We start from the raw sequence: 19781 nt of genomic DNA on the forward strand, positions 1-19781 counted from the left end.
CTTGTAGCATAATAGTACTCTGTCACAATCATTTACTATAACTTGTTCAGCAGTTGCTCAATTGATAAGTATCCCCTCAAAGTCCAGTTCTTTGCTACCATAAAAAAAAAAGAACTGCTGTAAATATACATATATATATATGTATATATGTGTACATATATATATATATATATATATATATATATATATATATATATATAGAGAGAGAGAGAGAGAGAGAGAGAGAGAGAGAGAGAGAGAGAGAGAGAGAGAGAGAGAGAGTCCTTTACTTTTTCCTTTGATTTTTTTGGTATGTAGACCTAGTAGTGGTATTGCTGGGTCAGAGGGTATACATACCATTTTATATTCCTTTGGGCACAGTTCCTAATTGTTCTCAGAATGGTTAGATTCTTTCACAACTCCTTCAAGAGTGCATTAGCATCCCAATTTTTCCACGTCACCTCTGTCATTTGCCATTTTTCCTTTTCTGTCATATTATCTAATTTGTTAGGTATGAGCTGAGTATCTCAGAATTATTTTAACATGTATTTATCATCCATGGTGATTTAGAACATTTTTTTATGATTGTAGATAGCTTTGATTTCATCTTCTTAAAACTGCCTGTTCATGCATTTTGACCGTTTATCAGTTAAAGTTCTAGCTCTTAATATCCCCTTTTGAGATCTCCCTTGGGGGTTCCCAAAGTGATTGGGACTTAGGGTTTACAGCTGACCCACCTTCCCTTTTCCTTTGTTAATGGATTATGCTTATTTGATTCTTGCACTCTGAGGGAAATTGTCTCTATGTGGGTTGAATGAGATGGCTTCTGAGGTCCTTTCCATCCTACTGAGATTGTATCATTAGGTGCTTCTTGCCTAGGAAACTAACTTTTACAGTATAAACATTTAAAGTAGTTATGTAGGCAGCAAATATTTATTTTTTATAGTTATTTTTAATGCAACCTTGAGATATGTATAATGAAATAAAATAAATATTTAAAAAAAGAGTGAGTCTTTTCCTTGCCACCCAAACCCACATATAGTCCACCTATCCCGTTTCATCTGTACTAAACATATTTATAAAGTTAAATGTGCCTGGTAGCAAGATCAGCCTCTACCCCACAGTGCATTTAAATAGCCATACACCAGTGAATTTTGGTTATCTACTGTTTAGGATCACTTATGACATGACCTCTTCCATTAGACCAGAAAATTGAGAGTTGGCTTTAGCACAAACTGAGAATGTAAGTACTGATGAGGTACTGAGATGAGGAGTTGCCAATAGTTAGTAGTAATTATGGAAGGTTTCCTGAAGGAGGTAGTGTTTTCATGCTATTTTGAAGGAAGTAAATAACATAATGAAGGGAAGCTATTCTGCATATTGGAAGAGACAAGGTGAAAGAATTCACGGTTCAGATATACCAAGTAAAGCAAATGAACATGTTTGGTGGACCATAAGCCATTCAGATTGGTTATTGCCATAAAAAAGCCTTTTTGATTGTGTAGGATAAAAAGAGAAAGGTTGAGTGGGTACAATTCAATTAAAGGGCCCTGAAAGCCAAGACAAGTAAGTAGAAAAGTTGAGCAATTTTGATCATTTAGGGAATTGACATGATAGAAATGGTACAAAGGAAATGATCATAAGAGCTCAGTTTTGAACTCTAACGTTGTCAGGATCTTCCAGGTGGAGAGGGCCTGTAGGCAGCTGGAAATACCACACTTCAAAGTGATCAGGGTTGGACAAATTACTTTGGGAGCTGTTTATCTTATATATGATAGTTACCACCACGTGAATGAACAATCTTTTTCAAAGGAGTGGACTACAAAGAGAGAAAAGAAGGAAGTTAGAACTGAGACTAAGAAAATAGCCATAATTAACCATTCAAAAGGAAGAAAAACCAATGATGAAAAGAGACAACATAGGAAAAAGAAGAGTCACAGAAAGGAGAGACATAGTTTGATAATGTGTGGAACCTTAGTTTAGAAAAATGACCGAACCATTTAAAAAGAATTTTTAAAAATGCAACTTCTCAACTATCAAGATAAAAGGTAGCATTTTTTTTTTTAGTACAGTATTCATTGGCATATGTTTACAGTGCCTACTGGATGTAAAAATAAGTTTATTTCCTGGTAGATTGATGCATGGGAATAGAAGAGGAAAGATAGAGTGAATGGCTTTTTGAAACTGAATTAGGTATATATTCATAAATCAGGTGCATTGATATTACTTTATTATAAGCATAATAAATACTCTTACTTTTCTGGACTCCTATTATTGGAGATTTAATTCCAGTTGTATTTGCTAAATCTAAAGGGTTGCATATTGGGGCAATCAGTACATCAACAACAATCAAAGTTTTATCTTACCAAAACAGTCCATGAAGAAGCAATAGTTACTGCGTATGTTACGTAGTGCATGTAGCATTAAGTACAGCAATGATTAAGATAGATTGAAAGTACTATTTATAGGTATGTGGTTATAGTGAGTATTTGGGAGACTGCCTTTTGAGATCATCAAATGTTGGGTCATGTTTAATTTTATATTTTGATTTAAATTATGTAGAGCAGGCAGAATAGCTCTGGGCAGTAACTGAAGTTATTCTGAAGGTAGAATCAAATAAAAGATGACAGAATAAGGGAATAGTTACACTAGCATTGGAAAAATCTCTTGGCACTAATGTCAAATTGTTAGAGAAATTCTTATAAACAGTTCTTGCTTTTTTGTTTTTATTTTTAAAATTAAAATATAGAGAGCATTGAAATCAGAAGCACTGCACATTAATAAAGAAATTCATATTATGATACTTGATTATATTTGCAAAGTAATCACATGTTGAATTTTTAAAAAATCTGACCAGATCCTGAAACTAGGAGACAAGTCTCCCATTTGTTTAAAGAGGTTAAAAATGATCAGAAGTCTTTTTATAATCCTATTATTGGTGGATTTCCATACCACATGTAAATTTACCAAAATATGTAGAATGCTTTGCTACCATTCCTTCTGCCTTGCCTCAATGTCCATGTTTTCAAATGTAAGCTTCTTGAGAATAGGGATTTTATTTTTTGTGTTTGTATTGCCAGAGATTAGTGTCTGGCACATAGTAGGTGCTTAATAAAAGCTTGTTGATTAATCGAATTAGAACTTATATGACAAAAATAAAGGCATATTGGTAATTAAGTAGCAGAATTGAATTCTGCCCTCTCAGATCACTTTAAGGACAAGTTAGATTTAGGTTATGATAGAAATTTAGGGCACTCATCTGTCTCCTGTGGCTCCAAGAAGCTGTAGCATGCCCAGAAGTCATACACTGATAAAACCATCTTTCTTGGTATGGGCTCAACCAGATTGAGGGTAACAACAGACCTAAAACCCATCGACAAGTTAGAAAGATGTCTACCCCCACGTGAAGACTTCCCCCAGACAGAATGGGCAGATGAGAACAATTTGTTCCAGCAGCCAAGAAGGCCCTTGCATTGAAGATGTCAAGGTCATCCACTGCTTCTTGGGCCATCACCACTAGTCCTGATTTTTGTCCTACCACTGTCCTTTGATGACTCTGGAGGAGAGTGTGAGGCTGATGACTTTGTGCAATTCTGTCTCACTTCAATCTAATTAATGCTCATGTCAAGACATCACCCCATGAAGTCATTGGTCCTCTTTTGAAAATAAAGGATCAACAACAACAATCTTTCTTTTTTAGTAAGTTCCACTAATATTTAATAAATCCCAGACTGGAATTTTTAATAATTCCGGTCATGGGATCATGTCTCATGGTCTCAGTGGTATGCATAAGTTTGAATGTATTTGCTTGTATTAAGCTCTCAGAGAGGCAGTGTGCTGTACTCGATAGAGAATCGGTCTGGAATCATGAAGGCAGATCTATGTTCTACATTCTGGCTGTGAGGCTGACTCTGAGACAGTAAATAGAGAACAGTTGTTGATCTGCAGTGGTAGAGATGGTTGCCTCAATGAAAACTCCCTGCAGCAATAAAATCACAAGTCTGGACCAAAATAAATCAAATTAATAAGTAAAATAAATTGAATATATTACCCCTGCTTTCATGTTTAGGTTTGGACACTTGAGACCATAAATATTATCTGTTCTTTGGATCTCATCTCTGTGATTTGAATATTAAACATTTCTGCCACAGTCTCTGCCCACCTGGAGCTTAAATTCTATCAAGGAAAACAACATGTACCTTTATACTAAACACTAAGTGTATTCAAAATAAGTACAAAGTTATGGGATCGAGCATTATAATCGGGGGATAAGGAAAAGGCTCATATAGGAGATGCCTCTTAAACTGAGCTTTGAAGGGAATTTGCAAAGGTGAGAAGGGAGGATATTCCAGGCATGGGGTTCATCTTGTGCATAGAGATGGGAAATGGCATAATGTGTAGGACAGAATTGTTACCGTTGTTTGTCCTTTGTTCTTAAAGAGGACCATGACATCAGGAAGATGATGCTATGACATGTAAGTGAATTGGATTTAAGTGAGGGAGGTCTCTGCAGAGTAACCAGCCTCACTTTCCCCTCCAGGGCCATCTGGGTCCAGTAGCCAGATACAGATCAGGACAACTTAAGGAGGAACAGAAAGACCATTATTGGAATGTAAAGGGTATGAAAGGGAGTTGTATGTAATCAGCCGAGAAAGGTAGATTGAAGTCTGTGATGGGCTTTAAATGCCAATCTGGAGTTTAAATGTTAGATCAGAAGCAATTAGAAGCCATTAGATTTAAAAACAAAAACAAAACCACACACAAAAGGGGTAATATCTATAGGATATTGGCAGAGTCTTCTCCTCTTACATACCTGCTGAAATAGATTCTTTTCTTGCTGTGGTCCAGCTTGTTAGCAGGAAGGGACCTCTAAGGAGGCATTTGTAATAGTTGGTTTTCCCATTTTTGACCAGCTTCTCCCTTGCCTCTTTTAAAATATGTAATTAGCAGATTCCTGCTGTTACCCCCAATGCGAGCTGTAATTGGACTCAGATATTGTCTATACCATTCAATGACTAGAAGCACTTCAGTCCTCACTCCCAGTTTATGCTTTTTATTTATTGATTCAATAAAGATATCTAGGAATTGTTTTTGTCTAGTTTACATATTTGATTATCACTCAGAAGCATTCTCACCTGATAAAAGTATCAGAACATAGAACATCATGTTAATTATGGTAATTGATGTGGGGGGAGCAGTACATCCTCTCCCCCCCACCCCCAGTTTGTGTCTAGCACAATATCTGGCTCATCGTAGGCATACAACTAGTATTTTAATCGAATTAAAATGCATTTATTGAATATTGCCTAGTTTTCTATAAAGAGGTTTGCACACATTAAGATTTGAGAAGACTAGAGAAGAATATAAAGTTCTCAAAGGTTATATTTTACATAAATAACTGTACAAATGTTTACATTACGTTGAAAATAGTAGATTTATTGTGCAGTTTTGGCTAGAGATGCAAAAACAAAATGCACAAATTTTGATGTGAGTAAGTGCCTGGATAAAGAATTCCAAAATGTTAGAGCATTCATCTTTATTTATCTGAGAACCAAAACTTTTTCTGCAACAAAATGCACCTGGATCTTACTCACAACTATAGTTTTGGCAGGGGAAAAAAATCTTATATAGAGAGTGAAATGTTAAGGCAAGATTTATTACTTTTTTATGATCATTGTTTTTTCTGAACTTTAAATTTTGTGGATCTTGGACTAAACACATTTAGTTAGTTGGGCATATTTATCTAGAAAAAGCAGGTTGTGTAATAAAGCCATATTAACTCTAAGGTCCTGTGTATTAAGAAGTACTGTGTCTGTGGAATGAGTATTCACACTGATCATATCATGGACACATTGGTGTATGCAAGTAAATATGGTAATGCCATTGGTTCATAATAGAATTCTATAAAATTATTCCCTCAAGATGGGGGAGGCAGGGTTAGTTTGCATGAAAAAGATGTGGGAATTTTAATGGACAGCAAATTCAATGTGAGTCAGCACTGTAATGTTGCAGCCAAAAAAGCTAATTAATGTAATCTTGAACATCATTGAGAGGGATAGCAGCAGCTAGGAATAAGGGGGCAGCTATTTGGTGCAATGGATAGAGTGCTGGGCCTGAAGGCAGAAAGACTCTTCTTTGTGAATTCAAATCTGGCCTCAAACAGTTAATAGCTGTGTGACCCTAGGCAAGTCACTTAAGCCTGTTTGCCTCAGTTTCCTCATCTGTAAAATGACTTGGGGAAGGAAACAGCAAACCACTCCAGTATCTTTGTCAAGAAAAACCCAAATGGGGACATAAAGAATTGAACATGACTGAAAAAGTGACTGAACCACAGGAATAAGGAAGTTAACATCTTGCTTTTCTGCTTTCCACTGCTCTAGACAGAAGACATCTGGAAGAGCACATCATAGTTCTAGGTGCTACATTATAGGAAAGACATAAACTAGACCATTCCAGAAGAAGGCCGTCATGATGGGCTGTGTTCTGTGAGGTCAGAAGAAGGAAATGGGAGTATTGTAACTGAAGAAAAGAAAACTTAAAAGAACATGATTGCTGTTTCAAGTGCTTAAAAGGGAATTTCTGTGAAAGAAGGATTAGATTTGTTGTGTGTGTTTGATCCTAAAGGAGAAAGTCAGGAGCAATAGGTAGAAGTTGTAAAGACGCAAATTTGTTTGAAATTTTTGAGTAATATTTAGATCAATTTAGAAAATAAGCCAGGTTTTAACCCTTGGTATGCTTCAATAAGGACAGATCAAAATTGGTTATCAGAAGAAGTTTGGGGGCATTAGTAAGGCTTCCCTGTTTCTCCGTTCTCTTCATTCCCTCCCCACGTGCCATGTCAGGGAGGGGAGAGAGGGAATAGCATATTGGTACTTCACAGGCAAAAGCTGATTTGGCTGATGTGTCCGATTTGTTTAAAGTAAGTTGAATGTATACTTTAATTGTTTAATTATGATGATTTGTTACTTTAATATTAGGCTTTGACTATTTTGTGCAAAAAGTTAGTAAAGAACAAAACCCATAATCATCTTCATCAGTCTGTAATCTTTCCCTGTAGGTTCATCTTAATCTTAAAGTTTTCATGGTTCACAATCCTCAGGCTATAAATGAGTGTAATATATTTAATAAATTTGATCAGTCTATATTGTGTTGAATATTAAGTATTTATTCATTTTTCCTTTGATTATTTCTTTTTTTCTATGTAATATAGCATCCCTTCTTCATGCTTTTTCCCCTTCAGTGGAGAGAAAATTGTATTGAGTGATTAGATCCTCTTTATTTTCTTGCAGAACAATCAATCATGACTACGGAATCTGGATCTGACTCTGAATCAAAACAGGACCAAGAGCCAGAGCACCAAGAAGCCTCTGGGCAGCCAGGCCAAGCTGGGGCTCAACAGCAGCCACCGGAGCAGCCTCTCAGGGAGGAACATCAGCAGGCATTGGAGCAGTTCCCTGCAGCAGCAGCACATAGCACCCCAGTGAAAAAAGAGGTCAGTCTCAATTCCAGAAACAGTAGTTCTTCAAAGCTCACTGTACTACATCTTCTAGTTACTCCACAAATATGGAGAGATTAGAGTTGGATTGGTCATCCCACCCCCCACAGAAAAATCACTTAAGAATGTTTATTGTGCTTATTTTAAGTATTTCATAGAAGACTTGATATCTTAAAATTAGAAAGAAACTATGAGGGACCAAGGTCCATTCTGTTCATGTCTCCAGCAAGCAAAAAAATATACTCTATTTTAAAAACCTTCAAAAAATTAGATTTTACAAACTTTCTTCCTTATTCATACCATTATTCAACAAGAATCCTCACCAAAAACCTGAACTAGTGACTCATATGTGTCTCTTTTGATAGGAAGGAAAATTCCCGTATTTGTATAAGTTAACAGGTTGTAGTACATATTATAAAAATGGGCTCGAGACATTCTTTTTTCCCTCTCCCAGGTATATCATTTAAGAGTTTGTCTTTGGGATGTCTTGTTCTTGTTGCTGCATTTGAGAGCTTTTTTGGTGGTCATTGTTTGAGCATCATAAATTATAAAAGATGAATGAAGAAGTATTTATTAAGCACTTGTTGTGTTTATTCCAAGCCTTGGACCAAGCATGGGGTGTGGAAAAACAACTGCAAAGACAATACTTAACCTCAAGAAACTTATATTCTTACAGGAAGAGATAACACAAATAGAGGAATGGTGACCACGGCAGAGTATTGTGGTTGAGAGAATTATAGGGATAGTGAGTAGAACCACAAGGGAGTAGATTGATATATGCTTTCCAAGACAATGGCAGCATTGATTTGATTATGATTCTAGAAATGGAAAATTTAGTGGAGGGAAGGATTGGACAGTATGAGTGCACTATGTCAAGGGTGTAAGTGAGAAGATGGCCGCAAGATGAAAGTCAGTTAGTCAAGAAACATGTAAGCATTTACTATGTGCCAGGCACGGGGCTCAGTGCTGCAGATACAAAAGGATACTGCACTCAGGGAAATGATGACCTAATGGAGGAAACAACCACCAAATAAATATGTACAAACAAGCTATGTAAAAGATAGATAGGAAATAGGAAATGTTCTAGAATTAAGGGAGACTGGAGAATGTTTACTGAAGAAGATGGGATTTTAATTGAAAATTAAAGGAAGCCAAGGAAGCCAGGGAAGACAGTATGCAGAGATGATGGAGAAGCTTTCAGGCATGGGGAATAATCAGAAAAAGTGACTGGAATAAAAGATGGATTGTCTTATTTATGGAACAGCCAGGAGGCCAGTGATACTGGATTGAAGAATATGTAGCAGGGAATAAGGTGTAAGAAGACTGGAAAGGTAGGAGGAGGCTAAGTTATAAAGGGCTTTGAACACCAAACAGAGGATTTGTATTTGATCCTGGAGGTTATCAGGAGGGAGTTACTTGAGTTTATTAAGTAGGGGTTAACATGGTTGGACCTGCACTTTAGGAAAATCATTTATGGCTGAATGGAGGATGGATTAGAGCAGGGAGAGATTCAAGACAGGCAGACCCACCAGCAGGGTACTACAGTAGTCCAGACTTAAGGTGCTCCAGATGGTGGCAGTGTCAGAGGAGAGAAGGGGACATTTGAAAGACGTTGCAAAGGTGGAAATCTGTAGGCCTTGGCAACAAATTGGATATGGGGTGTGAGAGATAGTGTGGAGTTAAAGATGACACCTAGGTTTTGAGCCAAGAGGGACTGGAAGGATGGTGTTGTCCTCTACAGTTTATAGGGAAGGGAAGAGGGAGGAGGAATTTAGGGGAAAGACAGGAGTTCCATTTTGGACATCATGAATTTAAGATGTCTACTGGAAGTCTAGTTTGAGGTGTCTGAAAGGCAGGTGAAGATGTGAGATTGGAGATTAGCAGAGTGATTGGGGCAGGATTGTTGCACTCCATATGTAATAGGGAGGCTCTGGGGGAAGAGGTTGAGAAGGAAGATAATGAATTCTGTCTTGAACATGTTGAGTTTAAGACATCTACTGGGCATCCAGTTTGAGATGTCTAACAGGCAGTTATAGATGAAAGATTGGAGGTCAGCAGAGAGGTTGGAGCAGGATAAGATAAACTGAAGTGAAGCATGGCTTCCTGTAATGGGCCAGTTGGAACAAATATTCAACAGGACAGTGGGGGCTCCCATAAAGAGGTTCTGGGCATAAAATAGTTGAGTCCTTTAGAACATAGTATCCGGTCTGGCCAAGCTACAGGCAAGAAGCTATCAAGTGGGAAGTTCTTTTGTAGCTCGCTCTTCTCCATGAACACTTTGAGTTATATTATTTTATATATACATATGCATGTATATATGTACAGATGTACACACATACATGCATACACACACATAGGCACTTCTCACTTTACATAAGTGAACCTTTCTGCAGATCTCTATATAGAACAATTGTTACATAATGTGAATCAGCCCCTTCCTACTCAAAGGTTATATAACAAAGGCATACACAAAATAATGCTTTTAACACGTCATAAAATGTCCTAAAATTCAAATACATTAAATACTAAACCATGATAATAAACAGAATTATGAAATACAATGTAAAGTTAATCATAAAGTGTGTACAGTAAAGTTAACATAGGTGTGCACTATGCTGCCACTAGCGTTTGGCTGGGCAACTCTTTTTTATGAAGCTATGAAGAGATGTTTGGACAGTGACGCTTTTTTTCCTCATATATCTGATGATCGCAAGCAATATTATCTTCAACTAGTCTTTGACCTTTTAAAAATCTTGAAGCATTTGGATCTATCTTTTCAATACAAGAAAAAAATTCCCTCACATGATGAAATGCTTTTGCCAAGTGTTTTGTTATGAACCTTTTCGGTTTGACCTCAGGCTCTGAAGCTTTTTTTTTCCTTCTTCTGCAGTCTATTTTAGCTAGTGGCTCAGCCAGCTTCTCATTCAACAGTTCTCCTCAATCAGCTCCTCCACAGCATTCTCAATTTTATGGAATGCAAATTTCTTTCAGAATTTTTTAAAATATAAAGTTGAATTTGCATAATATGAATTTACATAAAGTAAGAATTGTGTTTGTACATGCATACACGTACATATACATTTTGATATATGTGGGTATATATAATGTAGACACATATGTAGATGTAGACATTATGCATACATACACATACTCATATGTGTGTATATATGTAACTTAGTAGGAAAGTTACCTAATCCGTGTTGGAGAGGCCTAGAAATCTTCTACTTTATGAAGTCCCACCTTGTTCATAAATGAGAGTAGAACGACTAATGTTTATGTGTTTATATTATATGGAAAAGCCTATTTCAATATATATCTCTGCTCCAGATTTAGTAGCTCTATAACTGAGGTTCCCAAACTTATTTGGCTTACTGCCCCCCTTGAAAAAAAATTACTCAGCGCCCCACATGGAAATCTACTTTCTTTAAGCCTTTAATGTTGGTTTGTTGGGATTTTTTAAATTTGTGTCATTTCAAAAAAATACAAAACATATTTTTCTAAATGATGCATTGTAAATTTAAAAATTTATTGTAAATTTGTGAGGTTTTTTCCTTGCTTTCAAATTTTTTGATGGCACAATAAAACAAGCCATTACATCCACATGTTCCTGCCAATGCATGCTGGACATCCCAACAATGTGTGACATGATTGCTTGCCAACATTTGCTTGCTAAGACCTGTCAGTGGACTAGACCACTGATTAGTTAGAACTTGCATTTTGTGTGTTTATTTGGAAAATAATGTAGTCATTACAGCTTTAACTGTGTTACACAACAAATGAAACATGTACGAATGGTTTTTCAGTTTTCTCCTCTTCTTTCCTTATGCTTCCACTGTCCCCTTATTTTTATTTAGTCCTCCAATTGCACCCAGGGCTACTACTACCCTCCCTCCCCATTGTTCCAGCACCCCCCATGGGACAGTATCACCCACTTTGGGAACCTCTGATATTCTGTGATCCTGTAGTACTTGTTCCATCTCCTTTCAAGTATTAAAACATTGCAGTGAGATTGTAATCCACTTGGAAATTTTTGTTTGGGAAGTTGTAATACAATTTTAACCAGTTATTCAACAAGTATTTATTAAGCATTTACTATGTGCTGTACAGTAAGACTTGGGGAATATAAAATCCTGCTCTCAAGGAACTGACTTTCTATAAGGGAGAAAAATCCCTTATACATATAAATATAAACCATTTGCAAAATAAATTCATAGTGACTTCATTGGGACATTATTAGCTAAGGGAGGGAGGTGCAGAATCAGGAAGTGCCTTATGTGAAGAGTGACAAACATTTGGGCTAACCTTTGAAGGGAGCTGGAGTATCCAAGAAATAAAAGTGAAGAAACAGTGCATTCCAGGCATGAGGTGCAGACTGTGCAAAGACAGAGATGGCAAATAAAGTGTTGAGTAGGAGGAACCCCAAGTAGGTCAGTGTGGCTACAATGTTTAAAGTTCATGAAGGGGAGTAATAATAAGCTTGGAAAGGTCAACTGGAGTTATAGTGTGAAGAGCTTTAAAATATAAGTTAGCATTTTATCCAATGGTTGATAACCACTAGAGTTTCTTTAGCAGATGAATTAGAAGGGAGGAACAGTAGAGGTAGAGAGACTAATTAAGATTTTTATTATTTTATTTATTATTAATAATATAAATTACATATATAATTAAAATAATAAATATATTTATTCATGTTATTTTATTATTACAATAATGTAGGTTGATATAGTGGGTGATAGGATCTGACCTAGGGGTGGGGGCCACATGAGTGGAAAGAGAGAAATGGATATGAGAGGTATAGCAGAGATAGACTTGACAAGACTTGATTACTGGTTTGACGTAGTGGTTAAAGGAGAAGGAAGAGTTGAGGATAAATAACTAAAGATTGTGAGCCTGAATGATTGGAAGGATGGTGGTGACCTCAACAGAAATAGGGAAATGAGGACAAGAGGTGGTTAGCAGGAGGAGGTAGGAGGAGGTAATGAGACTTGTTTTAGACTTGTTGAGTTTGAGATATTTGTGGCATGTCCAGTCTGAAATGTCCATTAGGCAGCTGGGAATGTGAGACTGGGACCCAGGGGAGAGGTTAGTACTATATATATGGATCTGGGAGTAATCCATATAGATATAATCATTTTATTCATTGGAGTTGACAAGATTACCATGAGAGAAAGGTACAGAGACAAAGGAAGAGGGTCCTGGACAAGCCTTCCAGGTAGGAGACAGGGCATGGATGTTCACCTAGCAATAGAGACAAAAGAAGCAGCTATGTAGACAGAAAGAGAATCAAAAGAAATCAATGCCATTAAAACTCAGAAAAGAGAAAATATTCATGAGGAGAGGACAGAGAGGCTGATGAGTTACATACGTGTTTTGAATGCGTGCATAAATATTGTGGGACTTGCCAAGTGAGTTCTTAACAACAGTTTTGATATAAGGCTTTTTTATGGGAATCGTATGGAAGGGTCAGACAATCACATGATGGCGATGATGTTGTAAGACTGGAAAGAACTTTGGCAAAGAACTTAACACACACAGTCACTAAGCTTGCACAAGAGTTAGTATATGCATTACTTCAAAATAGAGAGATTGTATCAGTGAGACACTCAGGAAGTCACAGTATAAGCGTATAAGATTAAACTGAGCTAAAAATAAACATGAGAAGCCAACTGTGAGAATTCATATTCAGTCTAATATTAACAACAACACATCTGGGAGGAACTATGCAACCGTCTTCTTGCAATGTTTGGAATTGGTAAGATGTTTTTAGAGATTTCCTCATCATGACTTGAATACATCAAGGATTGAGGGAAGTTAGTGTAGAAGTTTACTGTAGACTTTAGAAAGTGACCACATCCAGTGTTCCATTTAATACCTAGGCATTGTTTAAATTTCCATATTATTCTTTCATCTAAATGGAACAAGGCCAGCCCTTCGATGACAACATGTCTCTTCACTGTATCTGTCATCTTCTTGGTTCCTCATTCCCAATGATTTGGTTTACTACTGTCTTTTCCTGAAGCCTCATTGTTTTTCTGTTCAGCCCTACTTCTGCCCTGGGCAGAATCCAATTTGATTCAATTCACCAAGCATTTATTGAATGTGTATTATGTACTGGATATAGGACTAGGCAATGGAAATATAAAAAGAAAAATGAAAAATTCTTTCCCTCAAAGAGCTTACTTGTATTGGGATAGAAATAACATGTATATAGATACATCAATACAAAATGTATCTACAGAATATTTTGCACCAGGATTTGGGAGAGGGATCAGTGATAGCTGAGAGGATTAGGAAAATCCTGCTGTAGCAGGTGGCACCTGATCTTATTTAATACTAATTTTATTTTATTACTTATTTTTATGTACCCATGATTTCATGGGTGATGGAAATGTCTGATGAGAAACTTCTCTACTTTGGGAGATCACAATAATATTGTAGTGTTACTAGTTAAGTTTCCTAAGCTTTCACTAAGTTCCTGTTAGAGGCGAGACTTAAACCCAGTTCTTCTTAACTGAGGCCAGTCCCTTATCACTACACCAGACTGTCTAAATAATAACAATAACTGACATTTATCTAGCATTGTAATATTCACAAAGCATTTTATAATTATTGCCTAACTTTATCCTTAAAATAACCCTATGTGATATTGTATGAGGAAACTAAGTCTCAGGGAGACTAAGTGACTCGTCCAGATCAGTGGTGACATTCCAACAGAGGTCTTTCCTGATTTGATGTTGCTTTTTTGGCTACTCCCTCCTCTGGTTATTGCTTTGACTCCTTGACACATCAACCCTTTTCATATACACTGTTAAATACTGTTGACTGTTTCTAATAGGTTTATGTCATATTCTATTGCCATTTGGCTCCTCTGACGTAGAAATTCACCAGTGTGTCTTCTGATCATTTGTCACCATAGACTCAGTTTTTCAATAGCATTTTCAGGACATTTAGTTCAATAATAAGCGAGCAAACATTGTGGTTCCTTATCCCCAAACATACAACATGCAGCTTATACAATGTTCCCTAGCCCTTTCACATGCATTGGTGCTCGCAAGAGTTGTAGCTACCTTTCAGTTTCTGCTCATACAGAAAGCCTGTGCTTTAACAACAAACAGACAAACAAAAAACACCAGACTCTAGACCAGCCCCCCAAATGTAACCTTCCTATTGAATCTATTTAACAAGGGTAATAATATTATATTTATGTATGTATTTCATTTCTTCTCTCTTAACTAGACTGTAAATTCTGTGAAGGCAGGACAATGTCTTATTCAAGAACTAACTTTACTGATATTAAATGGATTATAATGTTCCATTTCATTAATTTATTTGATCATTTCCCTATGTTGGACACATAAATTGTTAATATTTTTGTTAGTTTCTTTGTGATTACATATAATGCTATTATAAAAGTCTTTGAATGGAAAATTGATATTTGTTTTGACAACAACTTTCAAGATATGCTCCTAAATATGTAATTAATGAATCAAAGAGCATGATAATTTAGTAACTTATTATATTCTACTCTCTAAAAAAGGTTGTACAAACCTGTGCACACAGTAAGTTCATATGCTTCTGCACATATCAAGCACTTAATGAATTTTTTTCTAATTGAAATGAAATAACTTTTTTGGCATTCAGTTGAATTGTTAGGCATGAAGAGTGTCTAGATTTATGCATGAGCTAGGAGAAATGAGAAAACTAAATAAAACCTCCCTTCAACTTCTTATAATCATAACCTTGAAATGAGAAATAAAACCAAACATTTATAGGAAACCAGCCATGTGCCTTAGGGAAGATAACAGTAAATGGGCTTTTTTATTCCCAAGTCATAGAAGCTACCCTTTTATATATTTTTCACTTACCCTGGCTGCTCTTGGCTCACTTGGCCAGCTGTGACAAGGATTAGGTGCCACTCCTATAAAAATGGGAAGCCACTCGATGCTAATGGGGCTGTGGAGGAACAGGGCTTCTCATTCATTACTGGTTCAGTTGCAAACTTGTGCAACCTTTTTGGAGAACAGTATATAGTAAGTCAAAAAAAATCATACTCTTTGATTCATTAATTTCACTGTTTGGAATAGATCCTGAAAATGTAAAAAAACAATGAAAAAATGAACTTTCTGTTCAAAGATGCTTTTAACAGCATTATATGTAATCACTACAAAAGAAACAAAAAATGTAAAAACAAATATCCAACAGTTGAGGAATCATCAAATAAATGATGTTATATTAATGAAATGGAGTATTATAATCCATTTCAGACCACTAAATTCAAGAAATACAAAGAAATCTAAAAAGACCTTATAAAATAATGGAAAATGGGGGAAAAGCATAACCTTGGAGTACATACTTTCCTTATATCTTATGAGGAAAAAAATGAATGAGAATAAAGGACAGAAAATCTTGGAAAATTGGTGAGAATGAATGAAAAAGTTTTAGGATACTGTATATGTTGAAATTATTTTCAACATAAATAGTTACGAAGCAAGTTTAATGGTTATATTGAAATATTCGATGTTAAGTTTATAGTGGAATATCTGTCCCACTACAAAACAAACTGAAGTGTCTTTCACTGTGATTTATATTCCTGTTAGTTCCCACCCAAAGTGCCAAATGACTGCGTAGGCTTCAGCTCATCCTAAAAGCCTGTTCTCCTCCATATAGGGTAGCTCCTGGTCTTGGAACTTAGGGGTATCCTAAAAAGAATATTCACATCCAAGTACATGTATTTAGGCAGTAGAAATAGAAAACTTCAGATTTGCTGGCATGAATGTTTAAGGGGAAAATTTAAGCCAGCTTATTATTTGTGACTGACTTACCATGACTACTCATCCTTATAGGTATCATGGAAGACAAAATTCCAAGATTCCCAGACTTCTTCTTAAGCTGCCTCAAGGCCAAAACAAAGCTAACATTTTTATGACCTTTGTTGTTTTAACGTTCAGGAACCAGAATATTTATAGTAAGACATTTGGACCGAGCTGCCAGACACAGGTTCTTTAGGTGAGGACAACCCTCTAGCGAAGCATTCTTCTGAAGTAAATAGGGTGTCATTTTCTTTTCTCCTTACCAGCTCTGAAAGTTGGTCCCTTATTTTTCTTCAAGACTCCTCGGGGCTTCTACCTGGACAAAATAACAGATGAAATGACAATGTTAACAGTCTTCTCAGTAGGAGTAGTACAAGGCGGAAGATACTTTCTAAAAGGAGAGAGAGAAAAGGGTTGGGCATTGACACCAAAACATAAATCTTTTTTGTTGTTATATCAGAGCCTAAGAGTAACTTAGGCATAGCTGTGATAAATGGCCAGTGCAGCGACTTGGATTTAGAAACACTTTAATTTAACAGGATGTTGCAAGACCATTGAAAAAGAGTTTCCTGAATACTGAAGAAAATCATACAGAATTTGAGATGCCCCTCTTTTTGTTCTATCTTTTGGCATGTATACTGGAAGAATTGGCATGAATTGTTGGCCTTTGTTATGGTGGTTGGGGGGGCAGTGTTTTGATACGCAAGGAATAAAAAGAAGGCATTTTTGAGGGAGATGCATTGACTCTATCTGGGACTTAACGGATTTTTAGGGGATTTAAAGGAGAATCTTGTTGTTGCAGTAGGACTTCCTGTGCCCTGTTGAATCTAGCCTGGACTGGTCTGTTTCTATTTGAAAGCAGATTAAAGCTTTGGAACAGATCTGATCCATTCTCATGCTGGCTCCTTATAGTGAAGGGAAGCAGACTTGAGGGATTAATTTGTGATGAATTTCAGTGACGCTTAGTATGTTGAATTAATTTTGAGTCATCAGATATTTTTATGCTGGCAAAATTACAGAAAAGACTAGGTTTTATAGTTTTGCTAATTTCTCTGTGTTTCTTTTACATGAAAAGAATTGTTAGCATATTTGTTTATATGGGAATAGACATGGTCAGTCGGTCAATTAAGTACCTACTATGTTCCAGACACTGGAGATACTAAGAAAACAAATAAATAGTCTCTGCTTTCAATGAGCTTGCATGTACCCTCCCCCTCCCACATGTGTATGTTTATATGCATGTATACAAATTGTGTGCTGTTGTTCAGCTGTTTCGGTCCTGTCTGACTCTTTGTGGCCCCATTTGAAGTTTTCTTGGCAAAGATACTGCAGTAGTTTGCCATTTTCTTCTCCAGCAGATGAGGAAACTAAGGCACACAGGGTTAAGTGACTTGCCCAGGGTCACACTGCTAACAAGTGTCTGAGGCCAGAGTTGAACTCATGAAGATAAGTCTTCCTGACTCCAGGCCCAGCACTCTATTCACTAAACCATATAGCTGCCCTGCATACAAATATATACATACATGTACATATACATGTGCATACATGCAGTATATATGTATCCCAAATGCCCATGTTTGTATACCTATATATATATATATATATATATATATATATATATATATACATAATGGAATATATGTGTGTGTGTGTGTGTGTGTGTGTGTGTGTGTGTGTGTGTGTGTATATATACACACATACATATTGTGGATATTTTGGATATATTTAATAGGTATATTATGGGGTTACAATGAATACTCCATATAATATAGGACAAGGTAGATATAAATGTATAGAATTTATTTTAGGGTCCTGCGGTGTTCACATAATGGCTAAAAAGAGACTAGTGTCAGTATTTCATCCCTTTCTTCTTATTAAATATTTTAGTATTTGTGCTTGAAATAAAATTATTTCTGCATTGTGTCAATGCAAGCTCTTGGCAAAGCACTGGGTAAAATTAGAAGTGTATATAAATCTATCTGTATGTCAGTTATTAATATCCTTTCAAAATTTCTTACTCTGTCATGGGAAAAATTATCTGTTCTTAATGTACCATCTTGTTCCCTGAGTTATACAGTATTATATTTTTTCCTGTCTTGCAATTAAAACTTCTTTGTTCTTCACAGGTCACTGACAAGGAACAGGAGTTTGCTGCTGCAGCTTTAAAACAGCTTGAATATCAGCAGTTTGAAGACGATAAACTTTCTCAGAAATCATATTCCAGCAAACTCTCTCGATCTCCTTTGAAGATAGTTAAAAAGCCTAAAAGCATGCAGTGCAAAGTGATACTTTTAGATGGGACAGAATATCTCTGTGATGTCGAAGTAAGTTGTTATGGTTGTTTTTTGGGGTGTGAGGAGATTGGGTGGAAAGGCAAATTTTGGTCCAAGTTTCTTGAATGAAGGGTAGTACTTATATAAAACCTACTGAACATAAGTATAATTTATGCAAATTCAGGCAAACTATATTTATTTTCAAATTTAGTCCCTGTGTAGAGTTATATTTTCTTTACTTGTACTAAGAGATCTAGTTATTACTCAAAAACGTACTTAAGAAATAGCATCCCACAAAATGATTTGAGTTAGTCACTAAGATTATATGCAAGAAGCCCAAATTTTCATCTTTTCTCCAATTAAAGCTAGGTAGTAAGGTTTATTGCTAGACCTTGACCATTACCATGTTTTTATGTCTTAATTATAAGCATGATTTATTAAATGATTTGTTGCCATCTGAGTAATGCATGGTCAGGACTAACTAGCCAGTTGGTAGGCTTCTGCCATGTTTCTGCACATGGAAGCTTTCTTATGCTTTGACCTGCAAATGTCCTTTTCCTAAATGTTGAGGCATTTTTAAATGTTTGCACAGAAAAACAAATCATGTCAATGAAGAGCCTGCCATCAGTTTTTGCTGGAAATACATGCAAGGAGAAGTCATCTTGTGAACAGTGTAGTGGATTTCAGCCCACAGATTTTGTAGTGCCAGGTTAACAAGGGCATTCACAATAATAGGTAAAGGAATCAGTGTTTTGCTTCATTTTGACAGTACTTCATGTCTTATTTTTCATCTTGAATTGGATCACAGTGTATTTGGTCCTTTTCTTTTAGAAGAAAAAGACAAAATAACTTTTTGTCAATAAAATGATCTGGAGTGGAACAGGGATGGGGGAAAATTCTTAGAACTACTATCCTCTGAATGTAAATGTGCCCAGACCTCAAGAATCTTTGAATGGGGATATCTTTTTATCTTTTGACAAAATATTTAGTGGGAAGTATCTAATTATAACAGAATTTGTTCTTCTGGGTGATTTTGTAATCTTTGATAAATGTTGATGGCTTTGCAACTGTTAATGCCAAAATAAATAGATATTACCAAGGTGAAAAATATGTCCCAGGGCTTTAAATGTTCTTGTGATAAAACATCCTTTATGGCTGACTGTGAATTTGTCTATTCTTCTTGGCTCATAGGCAGAGGGACTGAAATGCTGCTTTTTTTAAACC

At 36.2% G+C, this 19781-nt stretch overlaps 1 protein-coding gene across 18 annotated transcripts in view; it reads left to right on the forward strand.

Moving 5' to 3' along the window:
• Positions 1–19781, forward strand: part of EPB41L3 (erythrocyte membrane protein band 4.1 like 3) — a 357632-nt gene that overhangs the window by 164400 nt on the left and 173451 nt on the right. For all 18 annotated transcript variants that reach the window (XM_072604292.1, XM_072604278.1, XM_072604276.1 and 15 more), the window contains exons 2-3: positions 7269–7471; positions 18411–18608. In XM_072604292.1, coding sequence (XP_072460393.1) covers positions 7280–7471; positions 18411–18608 — 390 coding nt within the window. In that variant the 5' untranslated portion in view covers positions 7269–7279. The remainder of the gene's footprint in view (positions 1–7268; positions 7472–18410; positions 18609–19781) is intronic.

Source organism: Notamacropus eugenii, chromosome 4 (assembly GCF_028372415.1).
Source record: "Notamacropus eugenii isolate mMacEug1 chromosome 4, mMacEug1.pri_v2, whole genome shotgun sequence".
Lineage (NCBI taxonomy): Eukaryota > Metazoa > Chordata > Mammalia > Diprotodontia > Macropodidae > Notamacropus > Notamacropus eugenii.